This window comes from Kogia breviceps, chromosome 2 (assembly GCF_026419965.1).
Source record: "Kogia breviceps isolate mKogBre1 chromosome 2, mKogBre1 haplotype 1, whole genome shotgun sequence".
Classification (NCBI taxonomy): domain Eukaryota; kingdom Metazoa; phylum Chordata; class Mammalia; order Artiodactyla; family Physeteridae; genus Kogia; species Kogia breviceps.
The window spans coordinates 147,840,727-147,865,518 of record NC_081311.1 but is presented as its reverse complement, the minus strand read 5'-3'; the positions used below and the strand labels follow the sequence as shown (position 1 = coordinate 147,865,518).

The 24,792-nt window shown below is 35.4% G+C and overlaps 1 protein-coding gene across 5 annotated transcripts in view; it reads left to right on the top strand.

The window, feature by feature from the left end:
• Positions 1-24,792, top strand: part of SESTD1 (SEC14 and spectrin domain containing 1) — a 137,846-nt gene that overhangs the window by 89,921 nt on the left and 23,133 nt on the right. For all 5 annotated transcript variants that reach the window (XM_059053601.2, XM_067026396.1, XM_067026397.1 and 2 more), the window contains 5 exons: positions 1,154-1,267; positions 7,671-7,768; positions 9,984-10,039; positions 13,671-13,882; positions 24,164-24,286. In XM_059053601.2, coding sequence (XP_058909584.1) covers positions 1,154-1,267; positions 7,671-7,768; positions 9,984-10,039; positions 13,671-13,882; positions 24,164-24,286 — 603 coding nt within the window. The remainder of the gene's footprint in view (positions 1-1,153; positions 1,268-7,670; positions 7,769-9,983; positions 10,040-13,670; positions 13,883-24,163; positions 24,287-24,792) is intronic.

Genomic DNA, 24,792 nt, shown 5'->3' with positions numbered 1-24,792 from the left:
ATAGTTCTTTCACAAGTCCTCCTTATGTTGTTGAGTTTATTCCCCCCCTTTAAAGTTAAATTTATCAAGGTATAATTTACATACAGTAACATTCCTTTTTTAGCCTACAATTTTGAGATTTGACAAACAGATATAGTCATAAATCCTTCATCACAGTTAAGATACAGAATAGTTCCATCATCCCCAAAGATTTACTCCTCACATTTGATAGTCACCCCTTCTACCGCTCTCTCTATGGTGCCTGTCTTCTCTGCATATTCAGACTAGTTGGTTTTTCTGTGACCTCAGCTCTCTGAGTAGTTTCAGGAAAGTTTTAATTTTGTAGATTATCTGGGCTTTGTTGTTGTTTAGGGTGGGTATGGTGCTCTTTCCAGTTGGACATGTTATTTTTCTTATCAAGTCTTTTGCATTAACACTACCATTTGAATATTTCTCCCACATATGTATTTTTTAATACTCATGTGTATCTTCATTGAAGTTTTATTTAGAGCCAAAATGGTATACTTGTTCATTTTTTTAAATTTGTATTTGAAATCTTTTAAAGTTTAAAGAGTATCATTTTAATGGGTAAGTTTCAAGTTTATGAATTCTCTGAACTTCTCTCTACTTTCTAGTTCTGTTTCTCAAGTTAAATATTAGTATATGTTATCCTGAGTTTTACTCTACTATTAGAGGATATGTTTTGTTAATATATAACCAAAGGAATGACAGAAAAATTTCATGTTAGAAAAGTATATAATTTTTTGATTTCCAGATTTATTATTCATTTGTGCTTATTATTGTAGTGTACCTAGCTAATTTTAAGACCATGTGAAAATTCTTTGACGAATACATCCTTGTACTAAAGGAATTGATTTTTACTACCAAGAAATTATTCATATTGATAAGATTTGAAAATATTTCATTGAGCTACTAATGTCTCTTGTTTTTTAAAATGTGTTATTATAAATGGTTTATGATAGCTTATTTCTTAACAGCCACAATTTATTGAATTGATTTTAAATGCTGTTGTATTATTTAAATAAATATCTATGTAATATTTCATCATGTTGGAAATAATATTGCATATGCTAATCAATTTTACCTCCTCATCACTTTTCATGGACGTTAATAGTGACTAAGTTTTTTTTTTTCTTTCTTTTTACCTTTCTAGGTTATTTTAGTGTCTGCCAATAAATTGACTCGTTATATAGAACCATGCCAGTTAACAGAAGATTTTGGTGGGAGTCTCACCTATGATCATATGGACTGGTTAAATAAGAGGCTGGTTGGTATATTACAATGAGAAGAAACATGTTATTGTATATAAATAAGACATTTTGATAGCTTTTTAATTTTGATAGCTTTTTAATTTTAATCAACTGAAAGATAGATTGTTTACTTTTTACAAAGCTAAACAAATATAATGCATACCACATGATAGCATAATGCTTGAAGGCATATACTCTGGAGTCAGACTCACAAATATTAGCTATTACTGTTGTCATTAGTAGCAGTATTATAGTCAAAGTTGTAAATCTTTTGAGTTGAATAACAACAGCATAATTTCCTGAGAGGTAATCTAGTTGATACCTTTTTTTTATATACAGCAGGCTCTTATTAGTTATCTGTTTTATACATATTAGTGTATATATATGTCAATCCAAATCTTGCAATTCATCCCACAACAACCCCGCTCTCTGCTTTCCCCCCTTGGTGTCCGTACATTTGTTCTCTACATCTGTATCTCTATTTCTGCCTTGCAAACCAGTTCATCTGTACCATTTTTCTAGATTCCACATATATGCGTTAATATACAATATTTTTTTTTCTCTTTCTGACTTATTTTACCTTGTATGACAGTCTCCAGGTCCATCGTCTCTACAGATGACCCAGTTTCATTCCTTTCAATGGCTGAGCAATACTGCATTGTATATATGTGCCACATCTTCTTTATCCATTTGTCTGTTAATGAGCATTTAGGTTGCTTCCATGTCCTGGCTATTGTAAATAGTGCTGCAGTGAACATTGTGGTACATGACTCTTTTTGAATTACAGTTTTCTCAGGGTATATGCCCAGCAGTGGGATTGCTGGGTCATATGGTAATTCTGTTTTTAGTTTTTTAAGGAACCTCCATGCTGTTTTCCACAGTGGCTGTATCAATTTACATTCCCACCAACAGTGCCAGAGGGTTCCCTTTTCTCCATACTCTCTCCAGCATTTGTTATTTGTAGATTTTCTGATGACGCCCATTCTAACTGGTGTGAGGTGATACCTCATTGTAGTTTTGATTTGCATTTCTCTGATAATTAATGATGCTGAGCAGCTTTTCATGTGCCTCTTGGCCATCTGTATATCTTCTTTGGAGAAACGTCTATTTAGGTTTTCTGTCCATTTTTTGATTGGGTTGTTTGTTTTTTTAATATTGAGCTGTATGAGCTTTTTCTATATTTTGGAGATTAATCCTTTGTCCATTGATTTGTTTGTAAATATTTTCTCCCATTCTGATGGTTGTCTTTTCATCTTGTTTATGGTTTCCTTTGCTCTGCAAAAGCTTTGAAGTTTCATTAGGTCCCATTTGTTTATTTTTGTTTTTATTTCCATTACTCTAGGAGGTGGGTCAAAAAAGGTCTTGCTGTGATTTATGTCAAAGAGTGTTCTTTCTATGTTTTCCTCTCTAAGGGTTTTATAGTAGCTTGTCTTACATTTAGACCTTTGATCCAATTTGAGTTTATTTTTGTGTATGGTGTTAGGGAGTGTTCTAATTTCATTCTTTGACATATAGCTGTCCAGTTTTCCCAGCACCACTTATTGAAGAGACTCTATTTTCTCCATTGTATATCCTTGCCTCCTTTGTCATAGATTAGTTGACCATAGGTGCGTGGGTTTATTTCTGGGCTTTCTAACCTGTTCCGTTCATCTATATTTCTTTTTTTGTGCCAGTACCATATTGTCTTGATTACTCTAGCTTTGTAGTGTAGTCTGAAGTCAGGGAGTCTGATTCCTCCAGCTCTGTTTTTTTCCCTCAAGATTGCTTTGGCTATTCAGGGTCTTTTGTGTCTCCTTACAGATTTTAAGATTTTTTGTTCTAGTTCTGTAAAAAATGCCATTGGTAATTTGGTAGGGATTGCATTGAATCTGTAGATTGCTTTAGGTAGTACAGTCATTTTCACAGTATTCATTCTTCCAGTCCAAGAACATGGTATATCTCTCCATCTATCTGTGTCATCTTTGATTTCTTTCATCATTGTCTTATAGTTTTCTGAGTACAGGTCTTTTACCTCCTTGGTTTATTCCTAGATATTTTATTCTTTTTGTTGTAGTGGTGAATGGGATTGTTTCCTTAATTTCTCTTTCTGATCTTTCATTGTTAGAGTATAGGAATGCAAGAAATTCCTGTGCATTAATTTTGTATCCTGCAACTTTACCAAATTCATTGATTAGCTTTAGAAGATTTCTGGTGGCATCTTTAGGTTTCTCTATGTATAGTATCATGTCATCTGCAAACAGTGACAGTTTTACTTGTTTTTCAATTTGTATTCCTTTTATTTCCTTTTCTTCTCTGCTGTGGCTAGGACTTCCAAAACTATGTTGAATAGTAGTGGTGAGAGTGGACATCCTTGTCTTGTTCCTGATCTTAGAGGAAATGGTTTCATTTTTTCACCATTGAGAATGCTGTTTGCTGTGGGTTTGTCATATGTGGCCTTTATTATGTTGAGGTAGGTTCCTTCTCTGCCCACTTTCTGGAGAGTTTTTATCATAAGTGGATGTTGAATTTTGTCAGAAGCTTTTTCTGCATTTGTTGAGATGATCATATGGTTTTTATTCTTCAGTTTGTTAATATGGTGTATCACATTGATTTGCGTATTTTGAAGAATCCTTGCATCCCTGGGATAAATCCCACTTGATCATGGTATTTGATCCTTTTAATGTGTTGTTGGATTCTGTTTGCTACTATTTTGTTGATGATTTTTGCATCTATATCAGTGATATTGATCTGTAAATTTCTTTTTTTGTAGTATCTGTCTGATTTTGGTATCAGGGTAATTACGGTGGCCTCATAGAATGAGTTTGGGAGTGTTCCTTTCTCTGCAATTTTTTGGAAGAGTTTGAGAAGGATGAGTGTTAGCTTTTCTCTAAATGATAGAATTCACCTGTGAAGCCACCTGGTCTTGGACTTTTGTTTGTTGGAAGATTTTTCATCACAGTTTCAATTTTATTACTTGTGATTGGTCTGTTCATATTTTCTATTTCTTCCGGGTTTTGTCTTGGAAGTTTCTACCTTTGTAAGAATTTGTCCATTTCTTCCAGGTTGTCCATTTTATTGGAATAGAGTTGCTTGTAGTAGTCTCTTATGAGGCTTTGTATTTCTGAGGTGTCTGTTGTAACTTCTCCTTATTCATTTTAATATTATTGGTTTGAGTCCTCTCCCTCTTTTTCTTGATGAGTCTGGCTAAAGGTTTATCAGTTTTGTTTATCTTCTCAAAGAACCAGCTTTTACTTTTATTGATCTTTGCTATTGTTTCCTTCATTTCTTTTTCATTTATTTCTGCTCTGATATTTATGATTTCTTTCCTTCTGCTAACTTTGGGTTTTGTTTGTTCTCCTTTCTTTAGTTCCTTTAGGTGTAAGGTTAGATTGTTTATTTGAGATTTTTCTTTTTTCTTGAGGTAGGATTGTATTGCTATGAACTTGTCTCTTAGAACTGCTTTTGCTGCATCCCAAAGGTTTTGGATCATTGTGTTTTCGTTGTCATTTGTCTCTAGGTATTTTTTATTTCTTCTTTGATTTCTTCAGTGATCTCTTGGTTATTTAGTAAGGTATTGTTTAGCCTTCGTGTGTTGTATTTTTTTACTTTTTTTTCCCCTGTAATTTATTTCTAATCTCGTAGCATTGTGGTCGGAAAAGATACTTGGTATGATTTCAATTTTCTTAAATTTACCGAGGCTTGATTTGTGATCCAAGATGTGATCTATTGTTGAGAATGTTCTGTGGGCACTTCAGAAGAAAGTGTAATCTGCTGTTTTCAGATGGAATGTCCTATAATATCAATTAAATATATCTGGTCTATTGTGTCTTTTAAAGCTTTTGTTTCCTTATTAATTTTCTGTCTGGGTGATCTGTCCACTGGTGTAAGTGAGGTGTTAAAAGTCCCCCACTATTATTGTGTTAATGTCGATTTCCTCTTTTATAGCTGTTAGTATTTGCCTTATGTATTGAGATACTCCTCTGTTGGGTGCATATATATTTATAATTGTTATAACTTCTTGGATTGATCTCTTTATCATTATGTAGTGTCCTCCTTGTCTCTTGTAACATTCTTTATTTTAAAATCTATTTTATCTGATATGAGTATTGCTATTCCAGCTTTCTTTTGATTTCCATTTGCATGGAGTATCTTTTTCCATCCCCTCACTTTCTGTCTGTATGTGTCCCTAGATCTAAAGTGGGTCTCTTGTAGACAACGTATATATGGGTCTTGTTTTTGTATTCATTCAGTGAGCCTGTGTCTTTTGGTTGGAGCTTTTAATCCATTCACTTTTAAGGTAAGTATTGATATGTATGTTCCTATTACCATTTTCTTAATTGTTTTGGGTTTGTCTTTGTAGGTCCTTTTCTTCTCTTATGTTTCCTACTTAGAGAAGTTCCTTTAGCATTTGTTGTAGAGCTGGTTTGGTGGTGCTGAATTCTTTTAGTTTTTGCTTGTCTATAAAGCTTTTGATGTCTCCGTCGAATCTGAATGAGATCCTTGCTGGGTAGAGTAATCTTGGTTGTAGGTCCTTCCCTTTCATCACTTTAAATATATCGTGCCACTCCCTTCTGGCTTGTAGAGTTTCTGCTGAGAATCAGCTGTTAACCTTATGGGAGTTCCCTTGTATGTTATTTGTCATTTTTCCCTTGTTGCTTTTTTTTTTTTTTGGTTTTTGTGGTACACGGACCTCTCACTGCCGTGGCCTCTCCCATTGCGGAGCACAGGCTCAGCAGCCATGGCTCATGGGCCCAGCCGCTCCGCGGCATGTGGGATCCTCCCGGACCGGGGCACGAACCCGTGTCCCCTGCATCGGCAGGCGGACTCCCAACCACTGCGCCACCAGGGAAGCCCCTCCCTTGTTGCTGTTAATAATTTTTCTTTGTCTTTAATTTTTGTCAGTTTGATTACTGTGTGTCTTGTCGTGTTTCTCCTTGGGTTTATCCTGCCTGGGACTCTCTGCACTTCCTGGACTTGGGTGGCTATTTCCTTTCCCATATTAGGGAAGTTTTTGACTGTAATCTCTTTAAGTATTTTCTCAGGTCCTTTCTGTCTCTTCTCCTTCTGGGACCCTATAATTTATTTGAATGAATGTTGGTGCATTTAATGTTGTCCTAGAGGTCTCTTAGGCTGTCTTCATCTATTTTAATTCTTTTTTCTTTATTCTGTTCTGTGGCAGTAAATTCCATTCTTCTGTCTTCCAGGTCGCTTATTTGTTCTTCTGCTTCTGTTATTCTGCTATTGATTCCTTCCAGTGTATTTTTCATTTCAGTTATTGTGTTGTGCATCTCTGTTTGTTTGTTCTTTAATTCTTCTAGGTCTTTGTTAAACATTTCTTGCATCTTCTCGATCTTTGCCTCTGTTCTTTTTCTGAGGTCCAAGATCATCTTCACTATTATTATTCTGAATTCTTTTTCTGGAAGGTTGCCTGTTTCCACTTCATTTAGTTGTTTTTCTGGGGTTTTATCTTGTTCCTTCATCTAGTACATAGTCCTCTGCATTTTCATTTTGTCTGTCTTTCTGTGAATATGGTTTTTGTTCCATAGGCTTCAGGATTGTAGTTCTTCTTGTTTCTTCTGTCTGCCCTTGATCTTGATACACCATTTTCAGAGAGGATATTTAGACATCAATTTGAGTTGAGAAGCAGTTTGACAGGTTAAGGTTTTCATGTCTGAAAATATATCTTCTTTCTCAGGGCAGACTTTGGAAATTTGCTGCTCTGTATAATATAGTATTATTTAATCGGACTGCCTGGGACTAAAAGAAAAAACTTAAAATTTACTCACATTATATTATATGCTAATTCTTTTTGAAAAATAATGAACTTTTGGATATTTGAGAATGGATAACCAGTTCTATTTTCACCATATTTGAACAATGATATCAAACCAATGAGTGTCTATTTTATTCTAAGCAGACTTGCCCAATCCCCTTTTTGAAATATTTTAAGAAATCATGTTAAGATTATAACCAATTTATTTTTATGCTACATGCTTATATATAAGACTTTTAAAGTATTAACATGCAACCAGAATGATTAATAGAATAACATAAAGAAAAGTTCTTTAACTGGAATTAGAGGGTTAGAACTGGCCTGAATAATGTTCATGTAGTTAAAAATGTTGGTACACAGAGCAGGAATAAATATAAACTTGTCTCCGGAATAAAAATAATTTCTTAATGTGTTTAAATTAACAAGATTCTTTATCCATGAAAGCTATTCATTGTTTTAGGAAGCAGTTTTATCTTCATTGTTTTAATTTTGTCTTCATTGTCTGCATTGTCTATGCTGTGTGGTCTGGTGATTAAAGTGTAGTGAGGTCCAGAGAGGGAACCAGAATCCAGCTTGAGTAATTCTGTTGCTCTTAGTTGAAAATCCTTATGTGTACATATCAACTTTTAAGATCATCCTTAACATGTTAATAAAATCTCATACTTTAGGTTTTTGAGAAGTTCACAAAGGAATCTACATCATTATTAGATGAACTTGCTTTGATTAACAATGGAAGTGATAAAGGAAATCAGCAAGAGAAAGAAAGGTAAGTGTCCTGCAATTACACCTTTGCAAAGCTATGATTAGTGCGTTAATGCAAGCCAAGAGAACTAAGGTAAGCAAGCCTCCATTCAATCAAACTTGGCCTATAAAAGTTGTATTAAATTTATTTTTTAATACTTGAGAATTTGCTTTACATATAAAATTCATTGATTTGAATCCAGGTTTCTTTACAGAAGACTTTTAATTTTGTTGAATAATAATATATTTACCTTTTTCTAACACTGTAAAATAATTATTTTGCAAGAACATGTTTTCAGAATGAAACAATTTTCTGTCTTTTTAGAGTTTTACTTTGCTTGTAAAGAATATGGAAAAGGTTGCAGCTTGAAATAAAATCATTATAACCTTATTTAAATATGTTAGCACTTAAATGCCTATCTTGTGGAACTCCTACATCCTTGTAAAATATGTGATATTAATGAGTTTAACTTCGGGAATTTAGTATTTTATGACACTGGATCTAGTTGTAACTACCTAGATTTATCATTTTACAGATTTCCATTGAACTTTTCAACCTCAAAAGTTTTCAGCCAATTTCCTTTCCCCAGGTAAAAAGTACTATAGGAAGCAAATTAATCCTCAGTAACAAAGTAGTCACTAGGCAGTAATTTTTCATTAGGAAATTTGAAAGGATCAGCGCTCATCCTTGTCAATCTCTTTTGAATCTGACCTTGAAAATACAATGGAACCTTGATAGAATGCATCTTATTATTCCATGAATCCAAATATAGTCACAGACCAGTTAACTGAGATAATAATATAGGAGGAATGTGAGAAGGTCATAGTTTAACACCAAATCTTGATTTAAAACAAAGTAAAAATATGGAAACAAATGGTTTGAATATAAATCTAAAGTTACAACAAACATTTAGGAACATTACTATCTTATAGATAGAGGTCATATAAAAATGTAAATAACAATTTTACATATATGTAAATATGTGAATGTGTGTATAGACATCACACACACACACACACACACACACACACACACACACACACACACACACTTATATACTATGGTATTGAAAATATCACAAAAGTTACTTGACAAAAATTTGCCAAACCTTTTGCTTTCTGAGTAGTCCAGCAGAGTAAGTCTGGTGTTTCTCAAAATCATGTTTTCCAGGCAAGTCATCCTAAGAGTGTACTGGTAGAAAATGAGTTCATGGTCATAGAGTTTAATGCTGTTTACTATGTTTCCTTCTCTGGGAATGACTGTAAACATTCACCGATTACATGTTCTGAGAAAGTGTTGCTGTAAAGAAACCTGTTTATTTGCTTTCTTAAAATTTCCTGTACTTATATGACAGTACAACCCCATCTTCTCTACTCAGTAGTATCTCATTCAGTGTTTTGGGAAACACTGGGAAATGATGGTTTGTGTGACTACATGAAGTGTCAAGTGAAATCTTGTATTTGCCAATCCCTCCCTAAGGAACTCAAGTGTTATTACTTAGTCTCTTTCAAACCCCACACAATGAAGTCCCTCTTGCAAATTTTCATCACCCTCTTTCTGTCAGTCCTCAGGAAACATCTGGGCTATACAAGAGGTGAAGGCCTAGATCAGTTGACAAAAGTGGAAGGTATAGAGCAAGACCTGTCAGTTACAGTAGCAAGGCCCTAGGCTTTGATTTGCCATGTACTCTATGTTTCCTTTATCTTCTCCACTTTCCATATATGTTTAAGAAAATAAAGCCTATAGTCCAGCTGCAAATGAAACATAATTAGTACATAAAGAGTGTACATCTGCTAGGGTACACATACATATGAATTTCAAGATTGCTATAGATAGGTAAACTTTAGATTGGAGGATGGCTGCACACAATTTTAATGTTAACGTTTCTGCGTTACTATATAGTGACAAATTTCAGTTTGAAGCAGATATCCAGTGGAAAAATAATAAAATGGATTCCTTTGATATACTTGAAATAATACTGTAGTTAATAATGATAAATTTATTTTTCCAAGTAGTATATTTTGTGATTTATCACATAGATATTTCTTTGGCTACTAGTATTTAATTATCTGTAATGGGTTTCCTGATGCTTAAGAGAAATTAGCCTGGTAGGACAGTATGCTTCAGATTTTCATATTTGTAGACCCCTGTTTTGGTAAGTATATGTGAAGGATTTTTTTAAGTTATATAAATAGAAATACATATAGTTTTTAAAAAATACTCTTTTGGTGCTTGCCAGGTCTGTGGATTTAAACTTTCTTCCATCAGTTGATCCTGAAACTGTTCTTCAGACAGGTAAGAGGAAAAAACATATTTATCAGTGATAATCATAATCCATTAAACCAACGATACATTAATTGGCTCATGAAATAAACATTGATTTGAGTATGTATTATGTCGTAGAAACTCAAGGAGAAGTGTTTCAAACGGCTCTTTGGTTTAACCTAAGAATGTGTTGTTAATAGACTCTACAATATTAAAAATTATTAATAATGATCAATTATCTTGAAATATTTGAATTTGAATTTATTTCTTTATGACATGAAGATAAAAATTTCTATTTGATGGGTTTGCTATGAGAATTATTGAATATGCATTATGTTTCTAGCAATGTACTTTTATATATTTTCATATTTCATTCTTCTAAGTACTCCTTGAGATGATTAGTATTATTTTCTCTACTTGAGGAAGCCAGGGCTTACAGATATTAAAAAACTTGTTCAAGGGACTTCCCTAGTGGCGCATTAGTTAAGAGTCTGCCTGCCAATGCGGGGGACACGAGTTCGAGCCCTGGCCCAGGAAGATCCCACATGCTGCGGAGCAGCTAAGCCCCTGCGCCACAACTGCTGAGCAACCCCTGCTCTCCACAACTAGAGAAAGCCTGCACACAACAACGAAGACCCAATGCAGCCAAAAATAAATAAATAAAAATAAATTTATTTTTTAAAAATAAAAAATAAATAAAACTTGTTCAAGATCAAATAACTATTAAGTTCTACCACCCCAGCACTAAAAAAAAGTCTAGATCCAAAGCCACTAGTTGTACTGTTTTACAATCCTCTGTGTAAAAACACTTATTAGCACCTTGCAATGACCTTGCACGTAGTGTGTTCAGTGCTGCATGGTTTGTATATTCCAGCCTAAATAGCTTTAGTAGTAGTTTCACAGATTCTAGAGAACACATTGGAATTCTTTTAAATGAAAATGCCTTAATTTTGTTTCTAATATATTTTTCTAATAGGGCATAATTCTAATCCTACTGCATAGCAGGTACTGTTCTAAGCACTTTATGTATGCTAACTCATTTATCCTTCACCACAACCCACTGAAGTAGGTACTGTTGTCATCCCAATGGTAAGATGGGGAAACTGAGGCATTAAAAGGTTTAGTAACTTAGGCAGATTACACAACTAGTAATGCTAGATTTGGGACTTTAACCAAGGCAGTTTGGTTTCTAAGTATGGTCTTTGAAATCATTATGTGGTGCTGCTTCTCTAATGAAAATGGTATCCACAAGGAAATCATTAAAGGTAACAGTCGTCAAAGAAGAAAAAAATACATATTCTGATCTTAATGACTTTTATGGAAATATATGTATAAAGAATATGAATGTGTGTATATATATAGAAGGACTTTCCATAAGTCTTCAAAACAGGTGTTCTTCCAATTATAAAGTGTAATAAGGAGTAAAGAATTCTCAATATCTTCGTTGTATTGATTCAGTTTTCCCGAGTTTTTTCAGTATGATTTAGATCTTACTTCCTGAAAGAACAAAGAAATAATTGTAATCTGTGAATTACTACATGTTTAGAAAGTACAAGAAACTGTCAGTAAAAATACTGCTTTAGATTCAGAACTTAGTTCCATGTTTATATTTAACATTTTAAAAGCTGCTTAAGCCATTGAATTCAGAAACGTGTTACATTTGTATTTTAGAATTATCTTTATATGTCACTAAATCCTTTTTAATATGCTATTGACTCTTAAAGTAGGGATAGAAAGAGTATAAAATGGGGACGTTTAAAACAATCTTGGATATTCTTCAGAAATTGGAAATACCTCCTAAATCATAATAAAAACTGTTTCTATTATTTAAAGCCATTTAAGTTTAGGACATTTTCTTGAACAGAGATGAAGAGAATTTAAATATCTGCATATTTTGGGTTCCTTAATGATAATTGGAATAGTATTATCGTAGAAAAACAATTTGCAGTTTATTCACTTTAAACATTTTTTTTTTTTTTTTGATAGTAAGGATAGTTTTGTTTTGAATGCCAGCAACTGGGGGGTAGGGCGGACTCCTGTCCAAAGGCCAGCTCCCTCCTCTCCCACTGACGATCAGGGGCAGGAGCTATTACAGACGGAGGGAGGGAGCTACATGCAGAAACAGCACAGTCAGCTCTGACAGTCATCTTGAAATTGGTCATCAGTGTTCTGACCAGCATCATCTTGTAAAATTGTTAATGTCATACTTACAGCTTTAGATGTTGCACATTCTATAATTTTAACTTCTTGTGCATGAGTGATTTTCTCCATGAGTTTGCTGTAATCAAATAACATTGAGTGCAGTTCTTACATTAGTGTGGCCCCTCATGATTCACAGGTAATATGTTGTAGAAATTTGTATAAATAGAGATTATTTAAATGTTATTTTGTACCAGTAGTAAAGACTTTCTCCCTTTAATCATACATTTGTTATACACCAACATTTCTTTTAGGTGCTATGATTAAGGTTATGGATTAATAGTGAAGTCCAGGCTTCCCTGGTGGCGCAGTGGTTGAGAGTCTGCCTGCCAATGCAGGGGACGGGGGTTCGTGACCTGGTCCAGGAGGATCCCACATGCCGCAGAGCGGCTGGGCCCGTGAGCCATGGCCACTGACCCTGCGTGTCTGGAGCCTGTGCTCCGCAACGGGAGAGGCCACAACAGTGAGAGGCCCGCGTACCACAGGGAGAAAAAAAAATAGTGAAATCCTACAACATAACGCTTAGTATTGATTAGTACTGTCAGACAAAACATACTAATTAGTACCATCAGACAGAAATCCCAGATTGTAATTGTACTCTACAGAGAAATGGTTGGCACAGTGTCCTAAGGAGTGAATCCACCGATAACAAGAATGTGATAGATAGAAAGATAGTTAGATCTAGAAAATATATGTGCCATATGTACTATATACTTACTATATAGTATGGCATATATAGTATATATGACACAGATCTTCCTCAACTAACAATGTGATTACATCCTGATAAACCCATCATATGTTGAAATGCATTTAATACACTTAAAGTACCGAACATCATAGCCTAGCCTAGCCTACCTTAAACGTGCTCAGAACACTTACAGTAGACTACAGTTGGGCAAAATCATCTGAAACAAAGCCTATTTTATAATACGGTGTTTAATATCTCATGTAATTTATTGAATAATGTACTGAAAGTGAAAAACAGAACAGTTGTATGAGTACAGAATGGTTGTCAGTATATCAGTTGTTTACCCTCATGACCATGTGGCTGACTAGGAGCTGCAGTTCACTGCTGCTGCCCAACATCACAAAAGAGTATCGTATTGCATACTGCTAGCCCAGAAAAAGAAAAAATTCAAAATCTGAAGTATGGGTTCAACTGAATGCACCATCATAAAGTCAAAAAATTATAAATCAAACCATCGTTAAATCGGGAACTGTCTGTATGTGACAGAGCTATGATATACGACATAGTATATATCCATATATATATGTATGCATGCAGTTTTCCTATTTATTTCTATGTAAATTGAGAAATTACATTTCAGTACTTAAGACCTGGTAGGTAAATATATAGGCAGATATGTTCTAAAAATAAGGGATTAGAATTGAGAAGATTGAGAAGTAAGATTTGTATTTCTTTATGGATATTAATTATAAGTATCTTTCTTTCTTAAAGGACATGAATTATTATCCGAATTACAGCAGCGTCGATTTAATGGCTCAGATGGAGGGGTCTCATGGTCTCCTATGGATGATGAACTGCTAGCACAGCCACAGGTTATGAAATTATTAGATTCACTGCGAGAGCAATATACCCGCTACCAGGAAGTTTGTAGGCAACGTAGTAAGCGTACACAGTTAGAAGAGATTCAACAGAAGGTGATGCAGGTAGGTGTCTGATTCCAACATATTAAACTCTTTTTAAAATCTAAACTTTTGTGTGTGTGTGTGTGTGTGTGTGTGTGTAATTTCTACTCTGTACCTGATTTTATACTAAGCCTTATTTACCTTATATAGAGAACTTTAGAAGTGTCAAACCAGACTCTCAAACTATTTTTACAATTAGTATTTGCATTTAAATTATATTATTCCTACAGTGATGACATTGAGCATTCAGCTCACTCTATCAGAATTTCAAAAATAACTAGCTGTTGGAAACATCACTTGTGGTCTCTGTGTTCTTGTAATAACATTTTATTGTTGACCTTAGATTTATTTTAAATTTCTAATAACTTAAGTTTTGTTGTTGTTGTCGTTGTTAATTTGGGCATTATGAAGAGATTTTCTATCCTAGCAAAATGTTAATGTGTAATATAAGTAATTATAATATTAAGTTTCCTTATTTTATGATACTGATAGAAAACTTTAAGTATATTTAATTCTTATGAATTCTTAGTTCCTTTTAAAATTGATTTTTATAAGTAGGCTAAAAATGCTAAAAATCGATATTAGGGAAGACATTTCTGTATTTAGACTACATTCTGGATTTTGATCTGTTGAATTATTAAGAAGTAAATCTTAAATATTTCACTTCAAAAATCCAGATTAGAAGTGTCCCAAAGTTTTTCATCTAGATCATTCATTAGATAAGTATTTGTTAAGTTCTTATTATATAGAAGGCATTGTGCTTTTTCCTACAGGATATAAAGGTAAACTTGGGTTTTGCTACATTAAACTTAAGAGGGGAGAGAAAGTGTTAGTTGTCACAAGGGTATGCATGAAGTGCTGTGGGCATTCAGTGGAGGGATTATTCCCCTGGTTGCAGGTGATCTTGGAAGACTTACTGGAAAGAGGTAGTGCTTGAGCTTGTCCCCAAGAATGTATAAGATTTCACCAGGCACCTCCTTTAGGTTTTAAAGGAGAATTGGCATTCTGTGGAGGAGAAAGAATAGCATGAATAAAAAATAACACGAAATCCCAAGTTCTGCTGAAGGAAAAGGCAGCGGTAGGCACCAGGGAAAGGGTTTGGCCTTTGTCAGTGAGCATGCTCTGAATCCCGGTTCTTCCACTTATTTGCTGTGTGATCATGGTCACATTATTCACCCACCTGAGCCTCAGTTTGACTTCCTTCTTTCTTTTTTCCCTTCTTCTCTTTCTCTTTCTTCCTTCTTTCAATACATAAAACAGGGGTAACAGGACCTCTTTTGAAAGGTTTGTTGAAAGAACCCAGCACTCAGCTAATGGAAGCTATTATATTTGTTCCCATTGAACTAGATTGTAGCCTAGAATTCTAGTTCAGCTGTTGGAAAACTTGTTCTGTAAAGGGTCACATAGTAAATGTTTAGGCTTCTTGGACCATAACAGTTTTTCTTGAACATGTGACTATTTAACTGCCGTTGTAATGCATAGTCATTATGTAAACAAATGTGTTTGGCTGTTTCAGTAAAACTTCATTTATAAAAACAAGTGGTAGGCGAAAATTGGCCTGCAAGCTGTAGTTTGCTGACCCCTGACTAGAGCATCAGGGTGTCATGGGGAAAAAGGCTTGAAAGGTGGGAAGGAGTTGGATCATGGAAGATCTTGAATTCCAGGCAACAGGATTTAGGCTTTATCTCATGATAACTACATAGAAACCAAAGATTTCTGAGCATATGTTAATTATATATAATTTTTTGTACATAATGTATTCATAAATTAAAGATAGCTTGTATTAAACTCAGGTAAACTTTAGTTAAATAGCTTGAGAGTATCTTTGAAAACCATAAAGATGGAATAGCATAGTGGTATACAAGTACCCCAGTAACCTAGGCCCACTCTCTTCTGCCACTTTCAAGTTTGTTCTTGAGAAGGAAGTGTACTCCTCAATGCCCTAGCTTCCTCCTCAGTAAAGTGAGGAAAACAATAACAATGATAATAATAATAATAACTACTTAATAGGGCTGTTACAAAGATTAAGAAGATAATTTTAATAAAATGTTTAGCTTGGCACATTCGAGTTTTTATTAGTATTATCTATTATTTGCTCACTCATTAAATAAATGAGTATCTACAATAGTGTGACATTGTGCTCGGTGGAGTGTAATGGTGAGTAAAAACAGACAGAGTGTCCCGCCTTTTGGTGCAGGGCTACATAACTACACAAATAGTTGTAAAATTGCAACCACTCAAGTCCCAAGGAAAGTGGAAGGAGGAAGGGTGAGAAAGAAAACAATATCAGAGATGAAGCATTTTTCCGGCTTGCAAGACTTAATGGATGATTGTGTTGTCTAATTAGGGAAATTGGACAGGTTTGGGTTTACATGCAGATGGAAAAGGTGTGGAAAATCATGAGTTTGGTTTTAGACATGGTGAATTTCAAGAGACTTTGAGACATCTAAGAGAAGATATATAAAGGTAGTCCCAAACAGGTCCAGAAATGAGAAGTCTGGGCTGGTGACATACTTGTTTGTCATCTATGTATGAATGGTAATTAAAGCATTGATATGGGTGAGAATTTCCCAAGGAAAGTAAAGAGCTGAGAGTAGATGAGAAGAGGGCTTTGTAACTGAGCTTTGAGAAGCTCCAGCATTTAATGACAAGATAGAGGAGCATACTCCTGAAGAGAAAGGCAGTGGAGGATTGGCCAGAGATGAAGAAGGAAAGTGTGAAGAGCTCTGTGTCATGGAAGTCAAAAGAAGAAAGCATGTCAAGGAAGGAGTTGGGAACCCTGTCGAATGCTGCTGGAAGATTGAAAAAGAGGAAGACTTAACATGTTCACTAAGAATCCACAAGGTCAAGGTCGTTGGTGATCCCAGGGTATGGAGTAGTAGGGCCAGTAGCACATTGGAGTGAATTCAGGAGTAAAAATGAGGTGTGGTGATGGAGACGTGGAGTGTAGGGAACTCGCTGAGAATTTCGTCTCTAAAGGAAAGATGAGAAACAGAGCAATGCCTAGAAGTGAGGGTGTATTAATTTGCTAGGTCTACTGTAACAAAGTACTGCAGACTAGGGGACTTAACAATAGAAATGTATGTCCTCATTTTTCTGGAGGCTAAATGCCCAAGATCAAGGAGTTAGCAGGGTTGATTCCACCTGAGGGCAGTGAGGGAAGGATCTTGTTCCAGGCCTCTCTCCTTGCCTTACTGATGCCTTCTCCCTATGTCTTCATATCATCTTCCCTCTATAACTGTCTGTGTCCAAATATCCTCTCCTTTTAAGGACGCCAGTCATATAAGATTAGGGCACACTTTAATAACCTCATTTTAATTTAAGTGCCTCTTTAAAGACCCTGTCTTCAAATAAATATGGTTACATCCTGAAGCACTGGGAGTTAGGACTTCAGCATATGGGGACTGTGGGGACACAATTCAGCCCACAGCTGGGGTCAAGTATAGTTTATTTTTGTTAGTTTGTGTTTGTAATATGGAAAACTAAGAGGCTTAAATTCTAGGGGGGGAGTATATGTTTGGAAGGAGGAGTTGAACATGGAAGAGAGAATAATTAATACTATCAAGTTCATGACAAGGTGGAAGTGAATGGACTCCAAAGCAGAGCTGAAGGGATTAGTTTTAGAATGGAGGATGGAGAACTCTTCCTTTGTAGCAGGAGGGAGATGGTAGGATGATGCAGAGTTGCCTCCATATATATAAGTCAGGCATCAAGAAGATGAAGTAGTTCTTGAGTGATTAGGTTTTTTTGGTTGTTTTTTGTTTGTTTTTTAAGTAAGAGACAAAGGGAATCTCTTTGGTGGTGGAGGTTTGGAGGCAGGGCAGGGATGGGGAGGGCAGTGGTTAAAGAGGGTTAGAGGTTTAAATGGAGTGGAAATGATTCAAAATTTTTATTTTGGGGATTGGAAGAGTGAAATTACCATAGAAGTATAGATGTACTTTTAGATAGTGCTGATCTTGAACTTATGGTGGAAACTTTCTGGCCTGTTATCTGACCCTGTCAATTCATGACTGGCTGTTGATGTGCAGGCATCAGAGAACGTGGGTGATGGGATTTCCCCAGCATTTGTGCTTTGCTATGTGATGTCAGGGGCAAAGGAGTTATGTATTGACATGCATTTTTGAAATGATGGACCAGCTCAACTGGATAAAGAATAAAGAAACTAGAGAAAGGAGATGATGATGATACTTATAATGATGGTGGTGATGGTCATGAGATTATTGTTAAAAACAAATAAACCTCATTACAATTCAATTTTCTTTATAAGCGTTAACATGTGAATTTGGTTAGAGCATTAATATTCATCAGGTGATGGTTTATACACTCTTTTTCACAGGTCACATTTTAGGGAAAGATCTATTTCTCTTGCCAAAATGATTACTTAAGTTTAGCTATTTAGTAACATATATTGATCATGTCCGCACACACAGAATATAAACTACCATCTTCAGTCTTGCAAATTTGGGGAAAATTAAATTTTTTGATGTTTATGTAAAGATAATCATAAAGTTGACTACCTCTGCTTGTGTAAAATTAATGAAAGTTGAAAATTTCTGCATCTCTTTTTATACTGATTTATCACTGAAAACAGAACATAATGAGACAGAAACCAATAGCTCTAATAGATAAACTATATGGTAATAACCATTGTAGTTGTCAACCATTTATTCCCCACAGTTCAAATCGGTAGCAGTAGACTTCATGTGGAATGCAGAAGTCCTCCATGTTGCTGCCTCTACATCTAAAAATCAGATTTCACGTACTTCTGGATAGGAGATGATGCCACTTCACTGAAATAAGCTATCGTTATTCTCATTATTTATCGTGGCAGTAATTTCTGCCAGCATTGCAAATGTTATTTCTAGAATCATTCATGTGATTTTCTTCCTTTGTAGAAAGGAACCATAGATGCAAAATAGGATAACTCTGAGTTGCTAAAGTATACAGCTGGAGGCTGTGATCCCAGTTCTCCATATTCTTTCTTCTGGTCAGATGCTTGACATCTGCTTGATATGCCCTTCTACCTAGTTTGATCTAACATGCTTCTAGATATTCTCTCATGCAGTCTTTAGAAATCAGCCTGGCCAGGAAAAAATGATGGATAGTCACATGCATTTTTGGCCTCTGCAAATATTTGTCATGGAGGATTCTAAGAGCACATCTCCAAGGTTATACTTTGCATATAAATGTAACCGTTTGAGAGGTCACATTGATATGGATTCTGCATGAAACTGTTTTTGCAGTAAGTTAATATTCAGATTGACTGATGAGTAAGATGTCCTGATTGAAATTAAGTTTTATAACTGTTTGGCAAACCACCATCATTAATGCGTTTAAATAGATTTATTGGGGCTTCCCTGGTGGCGCAGTGGTTGAGAATCTGCCTGCCGATGCAGGGGACATGGGTTCGTGACCCGGTCCGGGAAGATCTCACATGCCGCGGAGCGGCTGGGCCCATGAGCCATGGCCACTGAGCCTGTGCGTCCGGAGCCTGTGCTCTGCAATGGGAGAGGCCACAACAGTGAGAGGCCCGCGTACCACAAAAAAAAAAAAAAAAAGTTTTTAAAAAAATAAATAAATAAATAGATTTATTTACTGGGTCATCAACCTCAGTTTGCATCCTTTTTATTAGAAATAGTCATACATTTATGGTGTTTCCGTTACTGATGTTGCATTCTAAGGGAAATTACTTTCAGCATACCTTAAAACTATATGTACACTTGACTGTGTAACTGTTTTTGTGTGTGTGCCAAGGAGATGTCTTTGCTTTATTTAAAATTTATTTTTAAATTTATAACTCTTCGAAAGTTCCCTGCTAATGAATTGTTTTTCCCCAGTTGTCATGATTTATATTAACCTGCTTCTTTTGTTTCTACCGTTTAAAAGTTTTCTAGAGTTTCAAAGTTTAAATTTTAAATAATGTTGCCTTATGTTTTAAAAAATAATATATAACACATTAATTAGTTAAAATTGCTGAGTTATTTTCATTCTACCCTTATTTTTAGAATTTAGACATTTTAGTGAAATAATTTATTATATTAATTGTTTAAAATACTTAAATGCCGTTGTATATCTGTTTCTATATTCATATTCGTAATACATAGTAATCAGTGAGAAGCAATTGAGTCCCCCAAAGGGAATGGAAAGTTCTTTCAAAATGTTTACATGAGCTTTCTTAAAACTTACTCTTTTTATTTCCGTTTTTTAAAAGCATAGACTAAAACACTTAGTTCGGGGATTAAAAAGCATATGGGTTTTACTGTAAAATGCAGATGTGAGACATAGTTTATAAAGAGTGAATAAATAGAAGGAGCTAGGCTTTTTTCTTCAGAAAAAGTGGGGAAAGCAAAGAGGCTAACAACTATTGGTATCATCTACTGTGCTTAGGTGTCTTACATATAATGACTGTACAATCCTGACAGTAGCCTTGTACAGTAGGTAACATTAACACCATTTCAAAAGTGATGGACCAAAGTCTTTCAACTCCTAGGAGCAGAGCCAGAATTTCAGAGTCATGCCTGGTGCTTCCTTAAGACCGAACTGCTCATCTGTCTCTTTTGTGAAAGAGTGATGCTTTCCACAGGCCAGCAGAGACAAACAGGATCCTAGTACCCTGCCCCTCCAAATATAGCTCACACAAAAGAGTAAAGCAGAAAAAGTGGAGATGCTGAGGAACAAAGCATTGTATTCTAAAGAGTACCTTGCAGTAGAGGTTTGCAGATGAATTGAGGACTCTGAAAACAGAATTTGTTAGGCTATTCCAGTGAGTCAAAAATAATACTTGGACTTTTTTGTTTTTGAGTTTTTGCTCTTTAGTATTAAAACCTTATAAAGAGAAGGTGGAAGCTAAGAATATATTAATATTTAAGATACTAGGACATAAATGGGCACACACATAAAGAGAGAAATCACAAAAGATCATATACTGTTAGTAAGCAAACATTTGCAATTTATTCATTCTCACTAATATTTAGAAATACACCTGAAGAGATTTCTGTTTTAAACTTGGTGGAAGTATTTTAAAAGTAATAGTCAGGCATGTAGGGGGCAAAACTAAAAGCAGAAAGCCTGGTTGGGAGGCTACCACAAGGATCTAGGTAAGGCCTGAAGTAGGCTTAGAACAGGTTTATTTTGAAAGTCAAAACAACAGGATTCCAGTGGTATGAGATGTGCAGGGTGTAAAAGGAAAAAAAGAAGAGTCAAGAATGACTCTAAGGTTTTTGGTTTGAGAATATTGCTCTAAATTATAATTCTAAAATGCATAATTTATAATAACGCTCTTTAAAGTATTCTCATTATGTAGGCAGTTTCAAAATTAAACAGAAATAACGAGAATAATCACAAGAATGTCATCTTTATTTGAATTTGTTTGACAACTAGAAATAGTGTAAGTTCAAACAGATCAATAGTATCCAACCCCTTGGAAATGAAAAATAACTCATTTAAAAAAATGGATCAAAAGAAAAATAAACAGTTCAGTAGAAAACTTAAAACCAAAATCATCAAAATCTATAGCGTGAGATGAGTCTTGAAAGATGAAAAAGAGGTCACAAAGAGAAGGGGCTCAAAAGATTTCAGGCAGGACAACCCATGTCGAAGCAAGACTAGTGAGAGAACATGGCGCTCTTGGGGAGCACTAAAAGTTCAATGCAGGCTCGGTTAAAGAAGGAAATGGTGAAGGATAGGCAAGGCCCTATCATCCAAGGCATAGGATGGCCATGCCAGATAGCCACATTTCATCCCGAATGTAATGCAGAACCATTATAGGATTTCTCAACTGGGAGAAATATTTAAACAAAGATGAGTATTGGATCCTCATGAAAAGATTTTTATTTAGTATGTAGTTCTGTTTTTCCCCTCTGGTTATTAAGAAAACAAAAAGTCTTGGTGTTTTTTACCAATCTATGTAAGAAGATATAAAATTCAAAAGTAGACCACATCTACTTTGTTTTCCAGGAAACTTTCCCCTAATTTTACTCAAAGTTAGTATCATTCATGTAGGAACTTACCAACATTCTTACAATCTAACCAACTTTTTTCTTAGTTACTGTTTCTAACCCACTTTTGTAATAAATATAAATGATTTCAAATTAAATGTAATCATTGCTGCATTATTTTGGTTGACTACCCATCTCATCTCTTACATTAAGCTTGAAGTAGACTGAGGGCAAGAACCCCATTTCCAGAGTTTTTTTGGAAATGACAAAATATATTTGTTGTTAGAAAGAGATACTTGTTTCTCCCAGAGCCCCTACATGGGTGTTTCTCAATAAATTGCACTGAGAATCTCAGAAAATAAAAAAATAAATAAAATAAAGTAAAAGCAGTAGTCAGTTTATATACCTTGAAAAGGTTATTCTCAGTTAAAACTTTCATGACTTGGATGTTTCAAATAGAAACAAGTGTTTTAGAGAGTAATTTTATAATGTATACTATTAGCAATTAACATTGCATCATCATTGGACCCAAGATCTCTATTGAAAATGTTTTCTAGGAAAGCAATAGAGAATTAGAGAAAAATTCTGTTGCATAACTGCTATATATATGTTCATCTTAAAATTACTTAGATGCTCAACAATAGATAATTGTAGTTGTGAAAGCAGGTATAATAGTCACTTGAGGTAGGACGTTGCTTACTTAGCTCTTAGTTGGGTGGGTGGGTTGGTTGGTTTGGACAGATGAGAGGGAGCAAAGGAGGGAGGCAGGCAAGGAGGCTGGCCTTCTTTAAAAAGGAGTTTCGAGCCATTAAAATGATAATAACTATAGCCACAAGGAAGTGAAAAGCACAGGATAGAAGTTACTTGTACTCTGACAGTCGGCTGCAGCACTTAAATCTGGAGTAACGTATGAAAATGCAATGCATGTGAAAAATTAATGGAAGGAAACACACATGATTTTCCCCTATGATGTACTTTTATATGATTATTAAAATTACATAAACTCTTAGATTTTAAATATATTTTACCCTGGTAATAACTATGGAATGCCCTGTGGGTCTGTGATAAGGTAAGCCTGTCTATCCACTGAGCCTCTAATATTATGCTGCACAGACATCCTCATTCACTTCTTGGGACCTATCCTAAGTTTAGATTTAAGGCATATCCTAAGTTTAGCTGTTGTTGACTTCCTGATTGTAATTTAGCTTGATAAATAATAATTCAGCTTGGTAAAGCTGGGCAATATTTTTTTCTGTTAGAATTACTTCACTGTGTTTGTGTAATTTTAGAGTATATATGTTTGTGGGTAGAGAAAACAAAACCCTTTCTTCTGCATGAGAATTTGATCTTTGCTTAACTATCTAGGTCTGTTCCCTTGACAACCTGATAAAAATGCCAACTGTGTTACCAGGTGACATTGCTTGTAGTAAAAATTATTCTGGCTCTGGACTAGGAGAACTCTTAACTTGATGGAAGGCATAACTTCGGGCATCTTAGAGCTCAGTGACTTATAATGGGCATGATGCCTGTGTGGTGTGAGGTTTTGATGCCAGAGTGTCTCCCATATCTGTCGCATATGGATCTCATCTCCTGAACTGTTGGACTGCTTCAGGGACCCGGCAGAAGAGAAACACCCAGTGCTGCTACCTGGCAGACTGTAGTCCCTTCCCTTCATCCTTCTGAGTAGACTTGGTGCCAGGGGGACTTCAGATGGCCTTGTGGGTCTGAATGTTTGGCTGATCCTAAGAAGACCCCCTAGAGGGTACTGCAGTAGTATAATTCTACAGTTTTTAATTTTCTTTTCAAAGTGAGAAAAATAGTATTTTAACTTTATATCAGTTAATTGATTCTGTTTTATGAGTGTTTTGGAAGGAACTTTAGAGTACGAGTCAGGAAACGTGGCTTTTAGTCCTAGCTTTTTAATAATGAATTATGTTACCTTGAACAAGTCACTTAATCTCTCTGAGACTCAGTTTTCTTAAGTATTAGATAAGAAATTTGACCAATGTCATTTCTGGTGTCCCTTCCAATTCTAAATCCTATAGTCCTCTAATTTTCTTACCATCATAAGTTAATTTTTAAGCCTTTCTTATGGGAGTGTGTCATATTTCTTTTAGCCTGGCAGGTGATCAGATAGCTGAAAGCCTGAGGTGATGTAGTGTACATTTTATCAAATTTAGGTTTTGGAAAAGTTGTCACATTATAGCTGCATAGTTCCAGAAGAAACTTTCACTGCCTATACAATAGAATTTAAAGAATGTAAATTAAAAATACTTGCGGAACTTTGGGAAGGGAAAACCAATTAGAATGAAAGTTTGGAAAGTTTTTGATTATTTTAAAATTTTACCTCAACTTCCATTCATAGGTTGTGAACTGGCTTGAAGGGCCTGGATCAGAACAGCTGAGAGCCCAGTGGGGGATTGGAGACTCCATTCGGGCTTCCCAAGCCCTACAGCAGAAGCACGAAGAGATCGAGAGCCAGCACAGTGTGAGAGGCTTTTTCCTCTGCAAGTTACAGAGCTATTATTAATGTGCATAATTAATAGCATATGTGGTACTAAGTGATAAGTTGCTGTACACCTTGGTTTAGGGGCATAAAGTACGGTATGTTTAATGGCTGTCAAGTACATTTTGACCATTTAGTACATATTCATTAGAAGTTTGGTTTTGGGGCTTCCCTGGTGGCGCAATGGTTGCGAGTCCGCCTGCCGATGCAGGGGACGCGGGTTCGTGCCCCGGTCCGGGAAGATCCCACGTGCCACGGAGCAGCTGGGCCCATGAGCCATGGCCGCTGAGCCTGCGCGTTCGGAGCCTGTGCTCCGCAATGGGAGAGGCCACAGCAGTGAGAGGCCCGCGTACCACCAAAAAAAAAAAGAAGTTTGGTTTGGTTTGGTTTTGTCTCCAATATAGCTTAATTATATATTTTTATAGAAACACAATTCATATGAAATTTTAAAAACTACTGTAACAGAAGAAAGTGATAGTACAAAAATA